The 19,538-nt window shown below is 37.7% G+C and overlaps 1 protein-coding gene across 3 annotated transcripts in view; it reads left to right on the top strand.

The window, feature by feature from the left end:
- Window positions 1-19,538, top strand: part of SNX27 (sorting nexin family member 27) — an 83,142-nt gene that overhangs the window by 18,576 nt on the left and 45,028 nt on the right. For all 3 annotated transcript variants that reach the window (XR_001917871.1, XM_018046083.1, XM_018046084.1), the window contains exon 2: window positions 8,165-8,396. Coding sequence is in view for 2 of the 3 variants with exons in the window: in XM_018046083.1 (XP_017901572.1) it covers window positions 8,165-8,396 (232 nt within the window). In the remaining variant the exon portion in view is untranslated. The remainder of the gene's footprint in view (window positions 1-8,164; window positions 8,397-19,538) is intronic.

Below are 19,538 nucleotides of genomic sequence, written 5' to 3' on the forward strand. Positions count from 1 at the left end.
TATCCATTCACTTATAAAAGACATCTTGGTTGCTTTCAGGTTTTGGCAATTATGAGTAAAATTTCCATAAACATTTATGTGCTGGTTTTTGTGTGAATATAAGTTGTAAACTCTATTGAGTAAATACCTAGGAGTGTGATTGTCGGATATTACTGGTGAGACTATGGTGAGACTTTTAAAGAAACTGTCAAACTGTCTTCCAAAGTGGCTATACCATTGAATGAGTTGCTGTTGCTTCACATCTTAACCATCATTTGATATTATCACTTTTAAAAAACCCATTCAAATAGGTTGTTTAATGTTATTTGCAGTTCTTGGAGAGGGAAATGGCACCCCACTCCAGTGTTCTTGCCTGGAGAATTCCAGGGATGGTGGAGCCTGGTGGGCTGCTGTCTGTGGGGTCGCATAGAGTCGGACACGACTGAAGTGACTTAGCAGCAGCAGCAGCAGCATGATGAATGATGTTGAGTAACTTTTATATGCTTATTTGCCATCTGTATATGTTTTTTTCAGAGGTGTCTATTCAGATCTTTTGCCCGGTTTTAGTTTGTTTTCTTACTGTTGAGCTTTAAGTTTTAAGGTTCTTTTATATTTTGGATACAAGTCTTTTATCAGATGTGTTTTCCAAATATTTTCTCCTAGTCTGTGGCTTGTTTTTCATTCTCTTAATAGTATCTTGAAGAGTAGACATTTTTAATTTTAATAAAATTCATCTTAGCGGTTTTTTTTTCATGGATCATGTTTTTGTTGTTTAAAATCTCATTGTCATAACCATCACTTAGATTTTCTCCCATGTTATCTTTTAGAAGTTGCATTTTTATAATCCATTTCTTAGCATTGACTCAAACATATGTCTAGATTATCTTGTTCATATTTAAATTTTTAAATGATTGCTTTATAGTCAAATTGTTTTACCATAATTTTCTTGACCATTCATTTTCCCCTATTGTTGACTTTTTATAAGAACAGAAATTGGGAAACAACCTAAATAATGATGAGCATACTTGCACTTTGCTTTTTCTGTGTTCAGAATTGTTTCGTTTCTTCCCACAAATACTTGAGAATGGTCTACATGCCACTGTAAAGTTCTTGTCTTCATGGGACTCATATTTTGGTGATTTCCTTAAGATAAATCCTCTGGCCACTTGGGGTTGAAAGAACATGAACATTTTTAGGACTTTAGATGTATATTACCAGTGAAATTGCTTTCCAAGAGTATTTTACCTATTTATATGGTCATCATCTCATTTTCCATATGTTAACGTTAAAAGTAATTGAGATAATAGTTTTGCACCTTTAAAATCATTAACCAGATTTACTGTTTATTTAAAAAAGTGCAAACATTTTAGAAACCTTTGATCATTTACTTTCTCTAGTTGTATTTCTCCTTTCCTATCAGTAAATTAGGTGTTCTAAAATGTTATTTCTGCAACAGAATTCCAAAAAGTTCTTGATATTTAGTAATCTGGAATTACACATTGGTGTGAACACGTTCAAGCTTGAGTTCCTTTGGCTATTTTCATTGCTTATGCATGCCTGAGTCCTTTATCTCCAGAGTGTAAGGGCAGAGTACAGTATCATTCCTGAGACAATTAGTCAATAAAAATATTCTCTGACTTGATTGTTCGCCTAAGTAGGGTAGCAAAGAGGCAGAGGTGGATAAAAAGAAGTCAGCCTAAACCAGCCAGTTTATTTAACTGCAAAATTTAAAAGGACGTGTCTTTATATTTCAGTAGAGTGGTTTCTTTTTATAGTCTAGTATAACTACCGAACTGGGGAGTCACAACCAGTGAAAAGTCAAGGGAAATATCTTTCTTTTAAAGTGTCAGGGGACTGTTTTTCTCTAACTTGTAAGGTGCTCACCCAGTTTCTAAGAAGATATATTAAAGAGAAGATAGAGAGTTTGTTTAAAAAGATTTGTATAATTGAAAAGGTAGAAAAACTTTGTTAAGTCTAAAAAATTACCCATAGTTCCATAATTACCCTAACTCAGTTATTTTAATATTTTGCATATCATGCCTATTTTTGGCACAAAAATATCTTATGTGCTCGTAATCATAATGGATATTTTTATATTTTAAATGCAAAAACCTCCAAAATAGATAGTCTTTGCTTTTTACATATTGCATACTGGACAGACTTTTCCATGTTTGCATATAGTTTTCCTGAATATTTTTCAAAAGTTGTAAGTTCATTTCCTTGATGTACTTCAGTGTCATTAAAAGCTTTTCTAACGTTAGCTATTTGGCTGAACAAATTCTTTTTCAAATACTCTGTGAGAAGAAGATGCTTTATAGTTTTGAATGCTTAAAAATCTAACAAGGGGATTCTAGGACTCCTAAAAAGATCGATTGTATTTATAATATAATAGTATTAGTCAAGTGTTGAGTGAGTTTGAAGTTTGTTTCTTGCATTATGGTTTTAATAAACTTGAGAGAGATGCTGTTGTTCTCTGGCTTAACTTTATAATCATCCATTGCTGAGGTTCTTAGCTACACTGTGCTCAAAATAACATGCGTGTTCTGTTGTTTATAGGAGGTTAAGACAATGCCAAATCAGTAGTAGGGATAAAACTAGTTCTGGTGTAATTTTGTCTTTATTATTTCTGTGAACTAGGCTTGTAAGACATGAAAGTATTGAAGGCTTAGTTTATTTTCCACAAAGATACGGGAGGTGAAGGAAAAAGGATGTGTTTTATCCATTAAACAATTTTGTATTGCAGATATGTGTATGGATTCATCTACTCATAACATTATTCAATAACAGCAAAAAAAAAAAAAAAAATTCGGAGTAACCTAAAAGTAGAGTAGGGGCTCTTTCACTCTGATGACTACTATTTCACATTTACAAATGAAGATCTTGTATAATTTTAAAATCAGCTTTATTGAGGTTTAACTTATATACACACTTAGTTTACATGCACACATTTTGACAATTTTAAATTTGAGAAAAAGTATAGATTACCAGTCAAGATACAGAACACATCTGTGACTTTAGAAAGCTTCCTTGTGTGTGTTGTTCCCTACCATCTGATTATTATCACTTTAGGGTAGTTTTGTCTATTTTGGAACTTCAAATAAATGGAATCAAATCAAACAGATTCTGTTCTGTCTTCTTTGCTCCGTGTGTTTTTGGGTTTCATCCATGTTGTGGACATCAGTAGTTTGGTCCTTCGCATTGCTGAATAATACTCCAGTTCATGGATATACCACAGACTTTCTGTTTACCTCTTTTTTTTTAAAAAATTTTTATTTTTACTTTATTTTACTTTACAATACTGTATTGGTTTTGCCATACATTGACATGAATCCGCCACGGGTGTACATGAGTTCCCAAACATGAACCCCGCTCCCACCTCCCACTCTGTTTACCTCTTGATAGACATTTGGTTGTTTTCAGTTTTGGACTGTGATGAATAAAGCTTCAGTGAGCATTTGACTCTAACTGTTTGTATGGACATGTTTTCATTTCTTTTGGGTAGATACCTATGAGTGGAATTACTAGGTCATATAGTAAATGTATGTTTAACATGATGAGAAACTGCCAGAGACTTCCCTGGTGGTCCAGTGGCTAAGACTCCAAGCTCCCAGTGCAGGGGGCCTGGGTTCAATCCCTGGTGGAGGAACTGGATTCCACATGGCACAACTAAGTTTGCATGCTGGAAATAAAAATCCAAAGTATTACACCTAAGACTAGGAGCAGCAAAATAAAAAAAAATAAGTATTAAAGAAACTGCCAGATTGTTTTGACTTTATGCTCCCATCAGCAACGTAGGAGAATTCTGATTCTTCCGTATCCTTGGCAAAACTTCTTTTTTAATTTAACTGTTCTGTGAACATGTAGCCGTTATGTTTTAACCTGTAGAATTGAAGTGTGCCCTACTGCTTGCAGCTATAGGAGTTTATTGTCTGTTTTTTACAGGCTGCAGACTAACTACACTTTAATTGCTTTCCTGCATGTCACAGGGGGTCAAAGTAATATTGTGCTTGCCACATGGAAGGGCTTCTTCCTGTGCCACATGTAGTGATTGACTCTTATATTTCCATCCATACCTACTTTCATGATATATATATAGGTTCCTTCATGAACTGTATATAAATCCTGACTATTTAGAGCACTTTTTTCGTGCTTTTTGGGAGTATTTATATTAGTTTTGTAGGTTCCCCAGCTGGCTAACTTTGAGAAGTGAAAGTATTAGTTGCTCATTCATGTCTGACTCTCTGTGACCCCATGGACTGTAGTCCACCAGGCTCTTCTGTCCATGGAATTCTGCAGGCAAGAATACTGCAGTGGGTTGCTCTTCCCTTCTCTGGTGGATCTTGAAGACCCAGGGATTGAACCCAGGTCTCCTGCACTGCAGGCAGATTCTTTACTATCTGAGCCACCAGGGAAGGCTTGAAGTCACTCTTAGTAGCTAGTTAAAGGCCTCTTGATGGGGCCAAATTTTGGTCTTATGTAAAAATTTAGGGGCATTTTATTAAAATTATCAAAGTGTATCTTTAAAATGCTGAAGGCACAAATTAATTGGATATCATCTAATTGCCTAAGGGGGAAAAAAATTGGCCTTAGTTGTGGATTTTTTGAAGGCTTGGAAAGAAGCCTTCTTTTTTCCCTCCACAATGTATTATGAAAAATTTCAAACATACAGAAAGCTTGAAGGATTGCACAGGAATACCTGTTTTACCTGCCATCTGATTCTTTAATTAACATTTTGCTGTGTTTGTTTAATCATGTATCTGTTGAAAAATTTTGATGATGTGTTTAAGCCTTTCTTTGTGGAACAAACATTGATGGGTAGAACCTACTGGATGGTTAGTTACTTTTGTGTGGTGTAGGATTTAATGGTTCTCTGATGTGGTAGTTTGCTTTTGAAGTTGATTATGTTGTGATTCCTATTATCACTGGCTGAGAGTTCAATCATTTATTTTCAAATGAATGGCAACTAGATTATGTTATGTAGACAAAAGAAAAGCAAGGGAAATTGTTCGTAGAAAGGGTTTGATCAGGACCCTTAAATACTACCAACCTGCCTTGCCCAGCTGATATAATTAATATCACATGAGTAACTACCATTTGTTGAGTGACTGCTATATTCTAGAACTTTATCTCATTTGAGGTCTTACAGCAACTCTGTTAGCTGAGGGTATTATTAGCCCCACTTGGGTTAAGAAATTGAAGTTAAACAAGATTGAGATTGAATTATTTACCTAATGTCTCATCTGTTAAATGGCACAATTGGTATTTAAACCGAAGTCTCTCTTAACTCCAAAACCCACACTTTGAACCAGAAGTCTGTAGTGCTTAAGTTCCCTTTATTGCAGAATTTATATTTTACATTCATTTATGTCTTCAGAATTGATCAGACTGGGCCACACCTAATATGAGCCTGGTATAGCAGCATTCCTGTAGAAAGGGGGTATCATAAATATTTTTATGAGTATGAAGGCCTCTTAATTCTTGAGGATGGAGGACTCTTTGAAATCCGACATCCTGGGGTTTTTACTGACCTATTTCATTCTCTGAAGAAGTTTCCAGCTTGTATTAACTTGTTGAATGTCTAGTATTCCTTCTGTAAAGAACCAGATAAGTATTACCAAGTGTGTTTAGAATATGACACTGGTAATTCTTTCCTGTGTCTGTTTTTTTTTTTTTTTTTAAGAGGAATTTGGGATGATAGCCAATTTGAAGTGTGGTCTTACTGTTAAAGAAGTGAAACCCAAGCAAATTTCTTTGCTTGATGGCTGCTCTTAGAGTAAGCCTCACCTAAGTTTCTCTGCCGATTTTCAGGATTTATTTCTGTGAGGGACCCATAGGAGCAGTGTATTCTAACTTGAAAACTGAATGAGTGGAGGTGTGTATTGAAAGCAGTAGTTCTTAACCTTTCTGAGATTACATACTCCTTTTTGAAGCAGATGAAAGCTGTTAGCCCTCTTCCCTGAAAAAAAAAAAAAAAAAGCATATATGTAGACAAATACAATTTTACATACAATTTCTGTAGGTGTTCACTGATTTTCCTCTGCCGCTGCCACAAGCCTATCAACAGAGTACCCCAGATTAGGAATCGTTTAAAGGGGAAGAATTAGGGAGCTGAAAAATAAGAGTGGGGCATTGCTCCTTAACTTTTTTCACGAGAGCTCATCTCATAAAGCTGATTGTATTCACATAAAAATAACATTTTTAGTATATAAGGTGTTTTCTTCAGTCTCTGAAGTGCTAGTTTTTCACTTTTTTTTTTTTAACTTAAGGATATTTGTAAGTTAAGCTAATTCCTAGGGATAGATCAAATTTTCTATGTTGATTTTTTAACTTTTACTTTTTCAATTTTGTTTTTTCTACCATCTAAACATTTTCCCAGAACTGCTAATTAGATCGAAGAGTTAGTTGAAATCCTTTACCAGTCCCCAACTTTAGTTGTCCATTTCTTCTTTAACCAAAACCTCTTCATAACACATAGCTACACAGTACTTCTTTCCTTAATACACCTTCTAATGTGAGTGTTCAGGCATTGATCTTAGCAAGTTACATGTTACATTACATGTAATGTTATGTTACATTAATCTTCACTGTGATCTGTTAGGGACTTATTGTCTCCATTTTATAGATGTGGAAAGCAATGGTAAGAAAGATTAAATGACTTGATTAATATCAATTCTGGCAGGGCCAGGATTTAAGCCCATGTAGATCTTGCTCCAAAGCCCGTTTTCTATTTTATCATCCTGCTTTATGGTCAAAGAACTGACCGCTGCCTCTGGTCACTGGTCTGAACTTTAAAAGCGGAAATTTCCATCAGTGGAGGGGGCTGATTTTCTTCTATAGCTGGCCAGTTGTAAAATTGCTATATTTATGTGTGTTTGTGTATGTGTGTAAGTTAGGTTTTAGGTTGTGAAATGTCAAGAGTGCTGAATTTACTGGCTAGATTGTTAGACCTGAAATAAGGAAAGAGGCTTGGCTGGATGATCTCCTGCCTGTTCTGTTTATATAAATGGATAGCATCATTTTCAAGAAGGAAAAACCCTAATGGTTTGGAAGAGGACTGAAAAAGTTTAAAGGGTAAATAAGCTTTTGTCAAATTGACTAAAGGCCAGGTGTGTATTTCCTCACCCTCTTGGGATAGCCATGGAGGGAACCTCCAAGTCAGCTAGCTGCCTAGTGGTTTTTGCTGAGATAGCAGGCTGGGTCAGCATTCTGGGAAGGTAGCTCAGTTTGCTGAGTGACTTTTGTGAGACTCAGCATCTTTCTTGACAAAATTATTGTTATTCCAAACCTTGTACTTTTCCTAGTTTTAGCCTTTATATACACAGTGGAACAGGAAGGAGAATGTGTAGGTTGATTTACTATGTAACCTTAACTGTACATTTTTTAGTTTGAACTGGTTACACAAGGCTTTAAGTGAGACAGCACAGAACAGGAAAAGTAGATAGACTCCTAAAAGAGACTAATTGAAGTGATTGGGAGAGAACAAAGGATGTTGGGTTAGATAATAAAATTTTAGAGATGTTATCTCCTTACTTTTCTTAAAATTGAGTGATAGAAGAAACTAGTGTGTATGAAGATATGATCATTTAATTCCCAAGGTAATGAAACTTGATATAAGGGAAAATGAAGTTGACTGACTTGAATATATGGGGAGAAATCAGATACCAATGCCAGATAACTATCTTAAGTCAGCCACACTTTTTGAGTCTTTACAAATTAAGGAAGCGTGTTTTGTAAAATTTTTCTTTTAATGAAATTACCAGTTCCAGGAGGTTTAAAAAGGACACAGAAGAGTTCAAATGGCAGGATTGTTAAAAGTCACTTTATTGTGTTGTATACATGCTTAGTTAGGATGAGGAACTTGGACTCTTTAGCTTTAAAAGCTTTGTTTCCTCTTCAGCCTCACCTTCCTTCCCGTGTGTTTTCCTAAGGCTGTGTGTGGAGTTCTAGTATAGAGGAAGAGTAGGTCTTCTCACCTGTTACCATTTTTTTCCCCTGCCTTAAGTTCACACATGCTTTTTCACATTCTGATTTGTAAAAACATAAACAGCTTTTGTGGAACCAAACTGATCCTTTTTCTTTTCTGGTTCACACTTCGTGACACTGGAGTGGGGGCAGGAGGGTGGAGCTATAAGGTGTTTGGACCCTTCTGGTTTATGGGATTGTCTTTCTCCCTTTTTCCCCTTAGGAACGGCGTGAATGTTGAGGGGGCGACACACAAGCAGGTGGTGGACCTGATCCGAGCAGGCGAGAAGGAATTGATCTTGACAGTGTTATCGGTGCCTCCTCATGAGGCAGATAACCTAGATCCCAGTGACGACTCGTTGGGACAGTCATTTTATGATTACACAGAAAAGCAAGCAGTGCCCATATCGGTCCCCACATACAAACATGTGGAGCAGAATGGTGAGAAATTTGTGGTGAGTGTCAGCCCAACTCGATCCTCAAACACTTAGCTTTTGTTTCTCCCAATCTTATAATTTATGATATATGTTAGCGCACTGGGATAAATGACTGCAACCTAGGTCAGTTTGCCTACCAGGAATGTGGGTTTACACATAAGTAAAAGACACTGACCCTGATTTATTGCAGGGGTCAACTGCGGTAATGAAGAGGAGTCCTATTTCTGCTCAAGTATTTCTAGATGGTTTTAAGTTTCCGTTCGGGCCTATTGTGATCATGTGTACGTTTGTTTTGCTTGTTCCCTCATTGGTCGTCATATCTCCTCCTGTCTCACTCTGTAGAGCTATAGAGCAAGATTAATTTTAAAATGGGGTATCTTCTAAAGCATTTGGATAATACACTTTGTCCATGTTAGAACCTACACCTATACCCCTTCCATGTCTTGTTCTTTTTCATTTTCTTTGGAGATATCTGTGTGAATGGTTAATTCAGGTTTTCGCCAAGGTCCTCGTTATATTCTGAATGCAATGCACATGGGCTACTTTTTACATTTCCAATTTCTGCTGTTGTAGATACGCAGGAAAGCCCATCTTGAATTTGGATGATATGTGCCAGCCCCTTTCTTAAATGCCTTTGTTTGTTCTTCAAAACCTAATTGCAGTGATCGCCCAATCTGCTTAATTTTTCCCTTGGTTGCAGTATTCTTTATTTACCTTTGATTAGTCTGGGAGTAATGGTACAATGAGAAATTCACTAATCTTTGTGAAAAATACAGTATGTTCTGTTAGGTATTGGCAAACAGACTACATGTATTTAAAGCTCTTTAAAGTTGCAGTCTCTGAAACAAATTTGTCCTTTGTATAGGAATGAGCTACTAGAATTTTATGTAGATTTTATGTCAGTCTGGTGTATGTATTCTCAGAGCCATACACACAAAATTTAGAGTTTTGTTTTATAGAGGTGCTATACCTTTTGTCTTTAACCATTTTAAAAATTGAAGTATAGTTAATTTACAATGTTGTGTTAATTTCAGGTGTGATTCAATGATACATATACATATATATCAGGTTGGCCAAAAGTTCATTCTGGTTTTTCTGTGACATTTTATGGAAAAACTCAAATGAACTTTTTGACCGACCCTCTATCTATTCTTTGTCAGATTCTTTTCCATTATAGGCTATTAAAAGATAACTGAATCTGGTTCCCTGTGCTATATAGTAGGTCCTTGTTTATTGTATATACATTAGTGTATATATGTTAATCCCAAACTCCTGGTTTATCTCTGTCCCACCCCCACCCCGTGCCATCACACTATCCCCTTTGGTAACCATTAAGTTTTCTGTGTCTGTGAGCCTGTTTCTGTTTGTAAATAAATTCATTTGTATCATTTTTTCAAATTTCCACATATAAGTGGTATCATATATTTGTCTTTTTCTGTCTGACTTACTTCGTTTAGTATGATAATCTGTGGGTCCATCCATGCGTGCTGCGTGCTAAATTGGTTCAGTCGTGTCTGACTCTTTGTGATTCTATGGACTGTAGCCTGCCAGGCTCCTCTGTCCATGGGATTTCCCAGGCAAGGACACTGGAGTGGGTTGCCATGCCCTCCTCCAGGGGATCTTCCTGACCCCAGGATTGAACCTCCTTCTCTTCTGTCTCCTGCATTGACAGGCAGGGTTTTTACCACTAGTGCTGCCTGGGAAGCCCTAATAGCATTATTTCACTCTTTTCATGGCTGAATAATATTCCATTCTATAAATGTTCTATGTCTTTTTTATCCATTCGTCAGTGGATATTTAGGTTGCTTCTGTGTCTTGGCCGTTGTGAATAGTGCTGCTGTGAACATTGATATGCATGTATCTTTTCAAATTAGAGTTTTCTCCAGATATATGCCCAGGTGTGAGATTGCTGAGTCCTGTAATAACTCTATTTTTCATTTTTTAAGAAACCTCCATACTGTTTTCCATAGTGGCTGCACCAATTTACATTCCCACCAATGGTGTAGGAAGGTTTCTTTTTCTCTACACCCTCTCCAGCATTTATTATTTCATTGTTAGTGTATAGAAATGCAACAGATTTCTGTGTGTTAATTTTGTATCCAGAAACTTTACCTAATTCATTGATGAGCTCTAGTAGTTGTTTGGTAGCATCTTTAGGATTTTCTGTGTATAGCATCATGTCATCTGCAAACTGTGACAGTTCTATTAAGTTGATGAAACAGTAATTGCAGTTATGCATTGTTGAACTTTACTGCTTGAGATTGGAATACATTCTTAAAGAAATGTGGTCATGTTGTCCATCATGTTAATGTGCATTTCTTGCTGTGTGTTTTTTTTCTGATGACTTATTATTAGCTGTGTATTTTATATTTATTTCAGACTATAGAAATGATGTTAGACAAAAAGCAAATTCAAGCGATTTTCTTATTTGAGTTCAAAATGGGTCATAAGGCAGCAGAGACAACTTGTAACATCAACAACACATTTGGCCCAGAAACTGCTAATAAACTTTCAGTGCAGTGTTGCTTCAACAAGTCTTCACAGGGGACGAGAGCCTTGAAGATGAGGAGTGTATTGGCTGGCCACTGGAAGTCGACAGTGACCAACTGAAAGTAACATCAGAGCTGATCCTCTTACAACTACATGAGAAGTTGCTGAAGAACTCAACATTGAGCATTCCATAGTTAGCCAGCATTTGAAGCAAATTGAAAAGGTGAAGAAGTTCAATAAATGGGTACCTCATGGGCTGATTGAAAATCAAAACACTCATTTTGAAGTATCGGCTTCTCTTATTCTACGCAACAACAGTGAACCATTTCTCAATCGAATTGTGACTTGAGATGAAAAATGGATTTCCTATGACTGTAGGTGACAACCAGCTCTGTAGTTGGATTGCGAAGAGGCTCCAAAGTGCTTCCCAAAGCCAGACTTGCACCAAAAAAGGGTCATGGTCACTGTTTGGTGGTCTGCTGCCCGTCTGATCCACTGCAACTTTCTGAATCCCAGTGAAACCATTACATCTGTAAAGTCTGCTCAACAGATCAATGAGATGCACCGACAACTGCAGTGCCAACAGCTGGTGTTGGTCAAAAGAAAGGGCCCAGTTCTCCTCCATGACAGTGCCTGACTGCCCATTGCACAACCAACACTTCAGAAGTTGAGCAAGTTGGGCTAGGAAGTTTTGCCTCATCCACCATGTTCACCTGACCTCTCGACAACCGACTGCTGCTCCTTCAAGCATCTCAACAACTGTTTTGCAGAAAATGCTTCCACAACCAGCAGGAGGCAGAAAATGCTTTTCGAGAGTTTGTTGAACTGGGAGGAATGGATTTTTACATTACAGGAATAAACAAACATTTCTCATTGGCAAAAATGTGTTGCTTGTAATGGTTTTTGTTTTGATTAATAAAGATATGTTTGAGCCTAGTTATAATGCTGTAAAATTCACAGTTCGAAACCTCAGTTATGTTTGCACCAACCTAATACTTCCTAATATGCTAGCAAAGTAAGGCTCAAAATTCTTCAAGCCAGGCTTCAACAGTACGTGAACCATGGACTTCCAGGTGTTCAAGCTGGATTTAGAGAAGGCAGAGGAACCAGAGATCAAATTGTCAACATCCATTGGATCATCAAAAAAACAACAGAGTTCCAGAAAAACATCTATTTCTGCTTCATTGACTACACCAAAGCCTTTCACTGTGTGGATCACAACAAACTGTGGAAAATTCTTCAAGAAATGGGGATAGCAGACCTCCATACCTGCCGCCTGAGAAATCTGTATGCAGGTCAAGAAGCAACAGTTAGAACTGGACATAGAACAATAGACTGGTTCCAAATCGGGAAAGGAATATATCAAAGCTGTATATTGTCACCCTGCTTATTTAACTTATATGCAGAGTACATCATGAGAAATGCTGGGCTGAATGAAGCACAAGCTGGAGTCAAGATTGCTGGGAGAAATATCAATAACCTCAGATATGCAGATGACACCACCCTTATGGCAGAAAACAAAGAAGAACTAAAGAGCCTCTTGATAAAAATGAAAGAGGAGAGTGAAAAAGTTGGCTTAAAACTCACCATTCAGAAAACTAAGATCATGGCATCCAGTCCCATCACTTTATGGCAAATAGACGGGGAAACAATGGAAACAGTGACAGACTTTAATTTGGGGGGCTCCAAAATCACTGCAGATGGTGATTGCAGCCATGAAATTAAAAGATGCTTGCTCCTTGGAAGAAAAGCTATGACCAACCTAGACAGCCTATTAAAAAGCAGAGATATTACTTTACCAACAAAGGTCTGTCTAGTCAAAGCTATGGTTTTTCCTGTACTCATGTATGGATGTGAGAGTTGGACTATAAAGAAAGCTGAGTGCTGAAGAATTGATACTTTTGAACTGTGGTGTTGGAGTAGACTCTTGAGATTCCCTTGGACTGCAAGGAAATCAAACCAGTCAATCATAAAGGAAGTTAGTCCTGTATATTCATTGGAAGGACTGATGCTAAAGCTGAAACTCCAATCCTTTGGCCACCTGATGTGAAGAACTGATTCATTGGAAAAGACCCTGGTGCTGGGAAAGATTGAAGGCAGGAGGAGAAGGGGGCAACAGAGGATGAGATGGTTAGATGGCATCACTGACTCAATGAACATGAGTTTGAAAAAGCTCCAGGAGTTGGTGATGGACAGGGAAGTCTGGCGTGCTGCAGTCTGTGGGGTCGCTAAGAGTCAGAAATGACTGAGTGAGTGAACTGAATACTTCTTCTCCAGTTTGGATTCCTTTTATTTCTTTTTGTGTCTGATTTGCTTTTGGCTAGGGCTTCTAAAACTGTTGAATAAAAGTGACAAGAGTAGGTATCCTTGTCTTATTCCTGATCTTATGGGAAATGCTTTCTTTCAGCCTTTCACTGTTGAGTATGATGTTAGCTGTGGATTTGTGATACATGGCTTTTATTATGTAGAAGTATGTTCTGTCTGTGCCCACTTTCTGAAGAGTTTTTATCATAAACGGGTGTTGAATTTTATCAGAAGCTTTTTCTGTGGTTTTTATTATTCAGTTTGTTAATGTGGTGTATCACATTGATTGATTTGTGAGTATTGAAAATCCTTGCATCCCTGGAATGAATCCCACTTGGTCATGGCTTTTGATCCTTTCCATGTATTGTTGGAGTCGGTTTGCTAGTATTTTTTTGAGGATTTTTATATCTGCCTGTAATTTTGTGTGTGTGTGATATCTTCTTTTGGTTTTGGTATCAGGGTGATGATGGCCTCATAGAGTGAGTTCAGATGTGTTCCTTCCCCTGCAATTTTTTAGAATGGTTTCAGAAGGATAGCTGTTAACTCCTCTCTAAATGTTTGGTAGAATTCACTGTCTAAGCCGTCTGGTCTTGGACTTTTGTTTGTTGAGAGTTTTTAAATTCCTAATTTAATTTCAGTACTAGTAATTGGTCTGTTCATATTTTCTATTTCTTCCCTGTTCAGTTTTGGGAGATTATACTAGTCTAAGAATTTGTCCATTTCTTCTAGGTTGTCCATTTTATGGGCACATAGTTGCTTGTAGTAGTCTCTTGGGATCCTTTGTAGAGGCACTTTCAATTGTAAGACACGTAAGAAGTAGAAATCAAGGTCAGGTTCTAAAAATGGATCACAGTGAATGCTGGCACCTTTGGGGAATTGCCTAAGACTTTGAGAACCTCTGTAGACTTAGAAAAGGAATGAAACTACTAATTGTTCTTTTTAAAAAATAAACTTCATTAAGCATAATATATTTGCATTAACATTCATCACTGTTAAATGTCCAGTTTCGTGAGTTTTAATTAATGTACATAGTTTTATAATCACCACAGTCAATATAGAACATTTTCATTGTCCCAGAAAGTTGCCTCACACCCCTTTGCAGTCATCTTCACTCCCTCCCACTGCTTTTATCAACCACTGATCACCTTTCTGTCACTGTATTTTGTCTTTTCTTGAATGTAAACTAAATGAATAAGCAGGGTGACAATACACAGCCTTGACATACTCCTTTTCCTATTTGGAACCAGTCTGTTGTTCCATGTCCACTTCTAACTGTTGCTTCCTGACCTGTATACAGGTTTCTCAAGAGGCAGGTCAGGTGGTCTGGCATTCCCATCTCTTTCAGAATTTTCCACAGTTTATTGTGATCCACACAGTCAAAGGCTTTGACCTAGTCAATAAAGCAGAAATAGATGTTTTTCTGGAACTCTCTTGCTTTTTCGATGATCCAGCAGATGTTGGCAATTTGATCTCTGGTTCCTCTGCCTTTTCTAAAACCATCTTGAACATCTGGAAGTTCATGGTTCACATATTGTTGAAGCCTGGCTTGGAGAATTTTGAGCATTGCTTTACTACGCGTGAGATGAGTGCAATTGTGCGGTAGTTTGAGCATTCTTTGGCATTGCCTTTCTTTGGGATTGAGATGAAAACTGACCTTTTCCAGTCCTGTGGCCACTGCTGAGTTTTCCAAATTTGCTGACTTATTGAGTGCAGCATTTTCACAGCATCATCTTTCAGGATTTGAAATAGCTCAACTAGAATTCCATCGCCTCCACTAGCTTTGTTCTTAGTGATGCTTCCTAAGGCCCACCTGACTTCACATTCCAGGATGTCTGGCTCTAGGTGAGTGTGAGTGATCACACCTTCCAGATTATCTGGGTTGTGAGGATCTCTTTTGTACTGTTCTTCTGTGTATTCTTGCCACCTCTTCTTAATATCTTCTGCTTCTGTTAGGTCCATACCATTTCTGTCCTTTATCGAGCCCATCTTTGCATGAAATGTTCCCTTGGTGTCCCTTATTTTCTTGAAGAGATCGCTAGTCTTTCCCATTCTATTGTTTCCTCTATTTCTTTGCATTGATCCCCGAGAAAGGCTTTCTTATCTCTCCTTGCTATTCCTTGGAACTCTGCATTCAGATGCTTATATCCTTCCTTTTCTCCTTTGCTGTTCGCTACTCTTCTTTTCACAGCTATTTGTAAGGCCTCCCCAGACAGCCACTTTGCTGTTTTGCTTTTCTTTTTCTTGGGGATGGTCTTACTCCCTGTCTCCTGTACAAGGTCATGAACCTCTGTCCATAGTTCATCAGGCTCTTTGTCTATCAGATCTAGTCTGTTAAATCTTTTTATCACTTCCACTGTATAGTCATAAGGAATTTGATTTAGGTCATACCTGAATGGCCTAGTGGTTTTCCCCACTTTCTTCAATTTAAGTCTGAATTTGGCAATAAGGAGTTCATGATCTGAGCCACAGACAGCTCCTGGTCTTGTTTTTGCTGACTGTATAGAACTTCTCCATCTTTGGCTGCAAAGGGTATAATCAGTCTGATTTCAGTGTTGACCATCTGGTGATGTCCATGTGTAGAGTCTTATGCTGTGTGGTTGGAAGAGGGTGTTGGCTATGATCAGTGCGTTCTCTTGGCAGAACTCTGTTAGCCTTTGCCCTGCTTCATTCTGTACCCCAAGCCCAGATTTGCCTGTTACTCCAGGTATTTCTTGACTTCCTACTTTTGCATTCCAGTCCCTATAATGAAAAAGACATCTTTTTTGGGTGTTAGTTCTAGCAGGTCTTGTAGGTCTTCATAGAACCATTCAACTTCAGCTTCTTCAGCGTTACTGGTCGGGACATAGACTTGGATTACCGTGATATGCAGAGTACATCATGAGAAACACTGGGCTGGAGGAAGCACAAGCTGGAATCAAGATTGCCAGGAGAAATATCAATAACCTCAGATATGCAGATGACACCACCCTTATGGCAGAAAGTGAAGAACTAAAGAGCCTTTTGATGAAAGTGAAAGAAGAGAGTGAAAGAGTTGCCTTAAAGCTCAGCATTCAGAAAACTGAGATCATGGCATCTGGGTCCATCACTTCATGGCAAATAGATGGGGAAACTGTGGAAATAGTGGCTGACTATATTTTTCTGGGCTCCAAAATCACTGCAGATTGCAGCCATGAAATTAAAAGACGCTTATTACTTGGAAGGAAAGTTATGACTGACTAGACAGCATATTAAAAAGCAGAGACATTACTTTGCCAACAAAATTCTGTCTATTCAAGGCTGTGGTTTTTCCAGTAGTCATGTATGGATGTGAGAGTTGGACTATAAATAAAGCTGAGTGCAGAATTGATGCTTTTGAACTGTGGTGTTGGAGTAGACTCTTGAGAGTCCCTTGGACTGCAAGGAGATCCAGCCATCCTAAAGGAGATTAATCCTGGGTGTTCATTGGAGGGACTAATGTTAAAGCTGAAACTCCAGTACTTTGGCCACCTGATGCAAAGAGCTGACTCAACTGCAAAAACCTGATGCTGGGAAAGATTGAGGGCAGGAGGAGAAGGGGACAACAGAGGATGAGATGGTTGGATGGCATCACCGACACAGTGGATGTAGGTTTGGGTAGACTCTGGGAGTTGGTGAAGGCCAGGAAGGCCTGGCGTCCTGCGGTTCATGGATCGCAAAGAGTCAGACACGACTGAGCGACTAAACTGAACCGAACTGAAAATAAATGAAACCATACAGTATATAGTCTTTCATGTCTAGGTTTGTTCGCTTAGTGTAGTTCTTCTAAGACTGATGCATGTAGGTTGCATAGACCAATAGATTATTGCATTTAATTACTGATAGTATTCCATTGGATGAATTTGTTACAATTTATTTATCCATCCACTTGTTGTTGCCCATTTGTGTTGTTTCCAGTTTGGGCTATTATTACTGAAGCTGCTGTGAAATAACATTAATGTACAGGTTTTATGTAGATTTATGTTTTCATTTCCCTTGAATATATATATAGCTAGAAATGGAATTGCAGGGTCAAATGCTAAGTGTAAGTAACCTTATAAACTGTTTTTCAAAGAGGCTGTACTATTTTTTTTTCCTCATCTGTAGTGGAGTGTTCCAGTTGCTCCATAACCTCTTGAACACTTCACATTTTCAGTTTTTAAATTCTGGTCATTCTGAGTATAATGGTAGCTTAGTCTGATTTTAATTTGCATTTGCCTAATGACTCATGGTGAGTGTATTTTCATGTGCTTACTGGCTTTTCTTATATCTTCATTGTTGACGTAGCTGTTCTACTCGTGCCCATTTAAAAAATTGGGCTGTTTGTCTTGTTATTTTGTGTAAGAGTTCTTTATATATTTTGTATATGTCTTCTATCAGATAGAAGCCTTGTGAAATATTTCTCTCAGTCTGTGGCTTGCCTTTTTATTTTATTTTTACCTGCCTTTGAAAAAAAAAAACCATAAAGTCTGATGAAGTCTGGTTTGTCAATTTCTTTCTGTTACGGATATTCCTTTTTTGTGTTCTGAGAAATCTGCCTGCCCCAAGGATGCAAATCTTTTATGTTTTCTTAAGAAAGTTTTATAGTTTTACCTTTCTGTTTTTGCAATTACTTTATTTTGGGGTTTGAGTCACGTATCATAAATTCACCCATTTAAAGTATACAGTTCAGTGGTTCTTGGTATGCTCAGCATTGTGCAGCTATCACCACAATTTCAGAACATTTTCATCCTCTCAGAAAGAAACTTTGTACCCTTTAGCTGTCACTCTTCAAACCTCCTATCCCGGCTAGTGCTAGACATCTACTTTCTATCTCTGTAGATTTGCCCATTCTGGACGTTTCATATAAATGAAGCCATGTGTGTTTTCAAGGTTTATCCATGTTGTAGCATGTATCAACCAAATGGCATTCCACTTTATGAATGTACCACATTTAACTTATCTGTTGTTCAGTTGATGGACATTTGGGTTTTTTCCTACACTTTGCTTCTTATGTATAATGCTGGATTGAGCATGTGTATACAAGTTTTTGTGTGGATACCTGTTTTCATTTCTCTTGGAAAGTAATACTCAGGAGTAAAATTGCTGGATTATATGATAACTTTTATGATGAACTTTTTGAGGAAATGCCAAATTGTTTTCCAAAGTGGGTGGATCCTGGTTTTCTTGTTTGTTGTTTTTTTTCTGTCTGCGCCATGCTTGACACGCAGGATCTTAGTTCCCTGACCAGGGATCAAACCCACACCCCTTGTATTAGAAGTGTGGAGTTTTAACCACTGGACTGCCAGAGAAATCCCAGTTTTATTCTTATGTTTAGGTCTGTGATCCATTTTGAGTTGACTGTTTTATATGTATGATCTAGGGGTCAAGGTTATTTCCCCCTCCATCCCCATGTGGACATCTTGTTTCAGCAGTTGTGTTGAAAAGACCATTCTTTCCCCATTGAAACGTCTTGACATTATTGTTGAAAATCAGTTGAACAAATATGTGTGTGTTTATTTTTGTATTAATTGAGTATATGTCTGAACATTTTAATATTTATGTCATTTTGAGTTTGTCCTCTGTTTAGTGTTTTTGTTTTCCTTGAGAATGGCTCATAACTTCTGAGTTCTTTGTATAGTGAGTAATTTTGGACTGTGTCCTGGGTAGGACATTGTGTAGGCTCTGGATTCTGTGATATTCCTCTGAGGAATGTTGATATCTTTATTTAACCTGGCAGTTAACTGAGTAAGCTGTCAGCTTCTGTGAGTTGTACAAGTCTCATTACAATTCTTCAAGCTTTTGCTGTGCTGCTTTTGAGTCTGTCTTGTGTGTATATCATTTAGGGAGGAATCATCCTGAGGAGTATGTGATGTTTGTTCACAGAGTTAAGGCATCTCTTTCTCTGACTCTCTCTCCTTTGTAAATCTCCACTCATTTTGGTGGCATCTGTGATTGCCCAGAACCTGTCTCTCTTTCCTCCAGCCAGAAAGAGGTCTATTGGAGTTTTAGTTGCTTAAGTTATGCTACTTTGTGACTGATGTCCACTATGAAAGCAAAACTCCCCAAAGTAGGAAATTCCCCAACTCTTTGTCAGTTGCTTCATGTTTTGACTCCAGTCAACAATTTTAGAGTACTATTCAGAATCATCAAGTAATTGGGTTTTGTATTTTTTTCCAGAGTTTGTGGTTGTTCAGTGTGAGGGTTGGTCTATAGTGAGTTTACCTGAAGCATGATCTTCAGTTCTACCCATTTTTAGTGTGTAATGAAGCCATTATGTCGTTTTGATGAATTGATCCCTTAAACATTCTCTCTTGTAACGTTCTTTGTTCTGAAGTCTTTCTCTAATGTTAACATATAGCCACTAATAGTCACTTCAGCCTTCTTTTGATT

The sequence above is a fragment of the Capra hircus genome, chromosome 3, assembly GCF_001704415.2.
Source record: "Capra hircus breed San Clemente chromosome 3, ASM170441v1, whole genome shotgun sequence".
NCBI classification, from domain to species: domain Eukaryota; kingdom Metazoa; phylum Chordata; class Mammalia; order Artiodactyla; family Bovidae; genus Capra; species Capra hircus.